The sequence below is a fragment of the Geospiza fortis genome, unplaced genomic scaffold (genome assembly GCF_000277835.1).
Source record: "Geospiza fortis unplaced genomic scaffold, GeoFor_1.0 scaffold676, whole genome shotgun sequence".
Lineage (NCBI taxonomy): Eukaryota > Metazoa > Chordata > Aves > Passeriformes > Thraupidae > Geospiza > Geospiza fortis.
In genome coordinates this window covers 363,459-368,898 of record NW_005054600.1, presented here as the reverse complement: position 1 = coordinate 368,898, position 5,440 = coordinate 363,459, and the positions used below count along the sequence as shown (strand labels likewise).

At 61.2% G+C, this 5,440-nt stretch overlaps 1 protein-coding gene across 1 annotated transcript in view; it reads right to left on the bottom strand.

Moving 5' to 3' along the window:
* HDAC7 (histone deacetylase 7) overlaps positions 1-5,440 on the bottom strand; it is a 30,464-nt gene that overhangs the window by 9,461 nt on the left and 15,563 nt on the right. The window contains exons 2-6 of the mRNA XM_031064524.1: positions 2,361-2,551; positions 1,435-1,525; positions 763-874; positions 560-675; positions 283-405 (exon numbers count right to left, since the gene is read on the bottom strand). Of these exons, the coding sequence (XP_030920384.1) occupies positions 283-405; positions 560-675; positions 763-874; positions 1,435-1,525; positions 2,361-2,551 (633 nt within the window). The remainder of the gene's footprint in view (positions 1-282; positions 406-559; positions 676-762; positions 875-1,434; positions 1,526-2,360; positions 2,552-5,440) is intronic.

Genomic DNA, 5,440 nt, shown 5'->3' with positions numbered 1-5,440 from the left:
AGGCTCCCCAGTCCCAAACCCCCCCAGCCCAGCCCCTGGAGAGGACACACCAACCCCGGTGTCACTGTCCCCAGGCAGAGGTGACACAGGAGCTGTCCCAGCCCCTGGAGAGGACACACCAACCCCGGTGTCACTGTCCCCAGGCAGAGGTGACACAGGAGCTGTCCCAGCCCCTGGAGAGGACACACCAACCCCGGTGTCACTGTCCCCAGGCAGAGGTGACACAGGAGCTGTCCCAGCTCCCCCAGCCCCGGGGTCCCCCCGGGCCCGTCCAGGCCTCACCGATGGTGTCGGGTGGGCGCCTCTTGAGCGAGGGGGGGGCGCTCTCCTTGCGGGTCAGGGGGTTCTTGCGCCGCTCCAGGCACTTCCTGGGCTTGCACCGAACCTTCAGGTTGGGCTCGGACGCTGCGGGGACAGGGTCAGTGCTGGCCCCAGCTGGGCGGGCTCTGTGGGGCCAGGGCCAGCTCCAGCCGGGGACACGGGGACATTCCTGAGGTCTTTAGGGACACGGGGACACTCCCAAGGCCAGGAGGGACACGGGGACATTCCCGAGCTGTACCTGTTTTCCGCAGCGGGAAGTGCTCGGGGGTGTCCAGAGAAGTGCTGGGCACGGGGGACAGGAACGTGCTGAGCATGGCAGGGGAGGGACCCTCAGGCTCCAGGGGCTCCAGAGACCTGCAGGGAGAAGCCAGGGCCCCTTCTCAGCTGCCCCTGGGCAGGTTTGGGGCAGGGGCAGCTCCTTTTGGGGGGCAGCTGCTTTACCTGTAGGGCAGGGCTGCAGCGGGGGCGTTGCTGGTCCTCTCCAGAGCCGCCTGCTGCTTCTTCAGGATCACCTCGGCCAACTTCTGCTTCACCACCGTGCTGGCCACGGCACCTGCACGGTGACCACGGTGACCACGGTGACCACGGTGACCCCACGGGGCTCTGAAGGGTCCCTGCAGGCAGGACCCCGACCCCAGGGCTCGGGGATGGCCGGGGACCCCCGAGGGGCGCAGCCGGCTCTGCTCCCACCCCGTTCCCCGTCCAGCTGTCCCAGCAGGAACGCTCTGCTCTTACAGCTGGACACTCCACGGAGCTGTGCCGGCATTCGGCACCTCCGAGCACGAGTTAATTAACCGATTAATAATTAGTCAGGTGCGATGTGGAGCCCTGCGCATCCCAAAATTGGGAGCGAGCCCCCGGCGGCTCCTCCAGCGCTGGCACCAGAGGGCGCCGGGAGACCGCGGCTGGGAGGGGCTGCAAACGCAGATTGGGGGGCTGAAAACCCACTCTGGGGTCTGAAAAACCAGTCTGGGGGCTGAAAACCCCATCTGGGTGCTGCAAACCCCATCTGGGGGCTGAAAACCCCATCTGGGGGCTGCAAACCCCATCTGGGGGCTGCAAACCCAGCCCAGGGGTCCCTCCCCCGAGCCCCCTCCCCTGAGCCCCCCTTACTCCTCTTGCTCTTGTCCTTGTTGAGGATCTGGCGCAGTTCCTGCTCCTGCTGGGCTGGCTCAGCCTCGCGGTGCGGGGACTCCATGGCCACCTGTGGGACAGGGACATGGGCAGGGACCCCATAACCCCCCCATAACCCCCCCAGAGCCCTGTGACCCCTCCCTGGCCCCAGGCAGGGGGACACGGGGACAGAGCAGGTCTGGGACAGTCCCTTGTGTCACTCTGGCTCACTGCAACGTGTCAAGTTGTTCCATCACAACAAACCTGACACGTTTTGGTCTCCAGGGACGCTTTGCTCTCCCTGGGGACATTGTAAAAGTCAAAACCTGTCTGTTCCCACTCACTGCCTCCTCTCAGGGTGTTTGGGCACGTCTGCCGTGTTGCAACGCGGCAAAAAATAAAAATCTTTGTTGAGTAGAAAAGGGGAAAAAAAAAATCTATGATAGGAGGGAAATCCCAGCTGATCCACGGAACTGACTCCTGCCCTGAGCCCGGAGCAGCCCTGGGGACAGGCAGGGCGGGATTTCAGTGCCTGAAGATGGTCACAGCTCCTTGGATGTGGTCACAACTCCCTGGGCATGGTCACAAGTCCTTGGATGTGGTCACAACTCCCTGGGCATGGTCACAAGTCCTTGGATGTGGTCAGAGCTCCCTGGGCACAATCACAACTCCCTGGGCATGGTCACGACTCCCTGGGCATGGTCACAAGTCCCTGGGAATGGTCATGACTCCCTGGAAATGGTCACAACTCCTTGGATGTGGCATTGGGATTTCCAGCCTTTTCCTCCGAATCCCTGCCCAGAGAGGGCAGCTCAAAGCCAGCCCTGACTCTGGCTCTGGGGGCAAAATTCACCCTCCGAAGCGCCCAATCCTGCCCCAAACCTTGCCAAAAGCGGGGTGTGTGCCCCCCATGCCCCGTCCCATACCCTGACGTGCTGGTGGGTGAGCTGCTCCACTTGCTGCTGGTGCAGGCTGGCCAGGAAGAGCTGGTGCTGCAGCTGCTGCTGCTTCAGGGCCAGCAGCGCCGTGTCCTGGGGCTTGAGCAGGCGCTGCCCGATGCGCAGGTCCATGGGGACGGCCTGGGGCACCCGCGGGGAGGGGCACGGGCTCACGGCAGCTGCGGGGACACCGAGGGACACGGCTCATACCCGGGGGGATCTGCCACGGAGCATCCTCCGCCGGCAGAGCCTCCCTGCCGCTGTCAGCAGGGGAAGGAGGTTCCTGCGAGTGCCACTCCTCCGGGGAGGACCCCGGGCGCTGCAGGTGCCTCTCCCTGGTGTCGTGGGGGAGAAGGGCTCTGGAGCGAAGGTGTTCCCTGCGCAACCTCCCTGGAGGGTGAAACCAAAACAGTGTCCCGTGGGGACACCAACACAGCGCCAGTTACACACCTGAAATTGCCGGTTACACACCCCAAAATGTCGGTTACACCCCCAAAACAGGGCCAGTTACACCCCCAAAACAGGGCCAGTCAAATACCTGAAATTGCCCATTACACTCCAAACCAGTGCCCGTTACACACTGAAATTGCCCATTACACCCCAAAACAGTGCCACTTGCACCCCAAACCAGTGCCACTTACACACCTGAAATTGCCCATTATACACCCAAACCAGTGCCACTTACACACCTGAAAAGGGGTGGGAAGGGATTGGGGGGAAAAAACGGGTAGGAAGGGATTTGAGGCATGCAGAAAGGGGTGGGAAGGGCTTGGGGCACCCCAGGTGAAGGAGGGGCTGCTCCAGACACCCCCAGGAGGGAGCAGAGCCCAGGGGAAAGCTCTGGGAATCTCTGTCTGCATCATTTGCTTCAGTCCCTGCAAAAACAAACGGAGCAGGGAGGGATGGGGGCTGCTGGGGGAGAGGGAGGCCGGGCAGCAGCCAGAAAAACAAAACAAAACAAAACAACTCCTCAGCGCTCGCCTGGAGCCAGGAAAAAGCTGTGGAGCATCCCCAGGGCCAAGAGGCTCTGGAGCCAGGGAAGAAGAGGCTGCGTGGACCCCTTTCCTGCTATGGCCCCCACTCTGCCCACCCCACACTGGGGATGGCTGAGTGGATTTTAGAGAGGCTGGGGTGAGAAAAGGCACCCTGGGAGTGGATTTTCAGAGGCAGGGATGAGAAAAGGCACCCTGGGAGTGGATTTTAGAGAGGCTGGGGTGAGAAAAGGCACCCTGGGAGCAGAGCCTGGCCTGGCGTGCCCTGGGGTGACACTAGCGTCCCAGCCCTGATGCTCCTGGCCAGGATGAGGCCACCAAACTCAGGGCAGTTTTCCAGAGCTTGGAAACACAAAACGTCCCGTGCTGGGTGCCAGGGCTGGCGGCACTGGGAGGGAAAGCCGGGCTGGAGCAGGAGCCACTGTCCCCATGTGGGTGGGAGACCCCTGCACCTGGCACCTCCTCAGGGATGCTCCAGAGCCCTCAGCTCCCGAGGACCCCCCTGGCAAAGCCCCTCGTGCCCCGGGAGCTGTTTGTGACCTCCCTGTGCAGCTTGAACTCATTTGGGGTTTGCTGCCGGGCCCTGGGCCAGGAGTTACAGTAAACAACCCCCTCCCGCCTGATCAGGGGCCGGCGGCCAAGCCCGCGGCTCCTCCCCTTCTCCCCGCCCCAAAAAAGCCAGAAGTGAAGTCCCACCGAGGCTCCTGGGGGTTTGTCCGTGTCCCCAACCCAGCGTGGACCCTCAGAGCCACCAGCACCGGGACACGTGGCTGGGACTGGGATCACAATTGGGGATTGGGATCACAGTTTGGGATTGGGATGCACAGGTTGGGATTGGGATGCACAGGTTGGGATTGGGATCACAGTTTGGGACTGGGATGCCCAGTTTGGGACAGGACTGCCCAGTTTGGGACAGGACTGCCCAGCTTGGGACCGCGAAGCCACAGGGCCAGGAGCCCATCACACAAACCACCCCTGGGCCAGCAGCTGCGGCTGCAGCCCGTGGATCCTCCATGGGAAGGGGAGGCTGTGCCACGGAGTCTCCCTGCAGCGCCCGGCCATGAATGAGGGCTCTGTGCTCCGGCCCCGTTACCAGCACTCCTTACCAGCATTTTCCAGGCTGCCGGCACAGCACGGAGCAGGGAACGCAGCCGAGGGGCCGCGGGCTCCGCCACGAGCTGGGACAGCCACAGAGGGAGGGCTGGGACAGCCAGGGAGGGTGGGGAGCCCCACTTTGCCCTGCAGCACCTCCCAGACTGCTGAGGAGCTCTGGGACAGGGGGAAGTTTGGTGGCAGCGAGTTGCCCAGGCCGGGGGTGGCAGTGCAGGGCTGGTGTCACTCGGGACACCACCACGCTGCTCCCAGCCAGCCATCCCGGAAAAGGAAAAAAAAAAAAAGAAATCCAGCACAGAAATCTTTGCTTTGGCATTTCCTGATTGTTTTTAAAGAGGCGAATCAGCCGTCAACAGAGCTGGGCTTACATAAGAGGGAAATAAAGCAAAGAGGCAAACAAAGCAGGGCAGGAGGGTTATTGAGGAGCAAAGCAGAGGCATCCCAGCTCTGCTGTTCTGTGCATCCCTGCCTGCACCTCTGCCTGTATCCCTATTTATCCCTGCCTGCATCCCTGCCTATCCCTATTTATCCCTGCATGTATCCCCACCTGCATCCCTATTTATCCTCACCTGCATCCCTATTTATCCCCACCTGTATCCCTATTTATCCTCACCTGTATCTCTATTTATCCTCACCTGTATCTCTATTTATCCTCACCTGCATCCCTGTTCATCCCCACCTGTATCCCTATTTATCCTCACCTGCATCTCCATTTATCCCTGTCCTCATCCCAGTCTCTCCCTGCCCTCCTCCCTGCCTGCCCACAGCTCGCTCTGAGGTGGAGCAGCAGTTAAATCCAGGCTGGGTTTTTTTTCAATAAACCATCTTCTTTTACAAAAGCCTTCCCCATCTTATGCTGATCTGCTGCGAAAGGTTCAGAGTTCAGGCGGGTTGAAGAATGCGGGTGATTAAAAACATTCCTCTCTAATAAAAGGGAAAAGGTCTTCTCCAGAGCCCTGCACG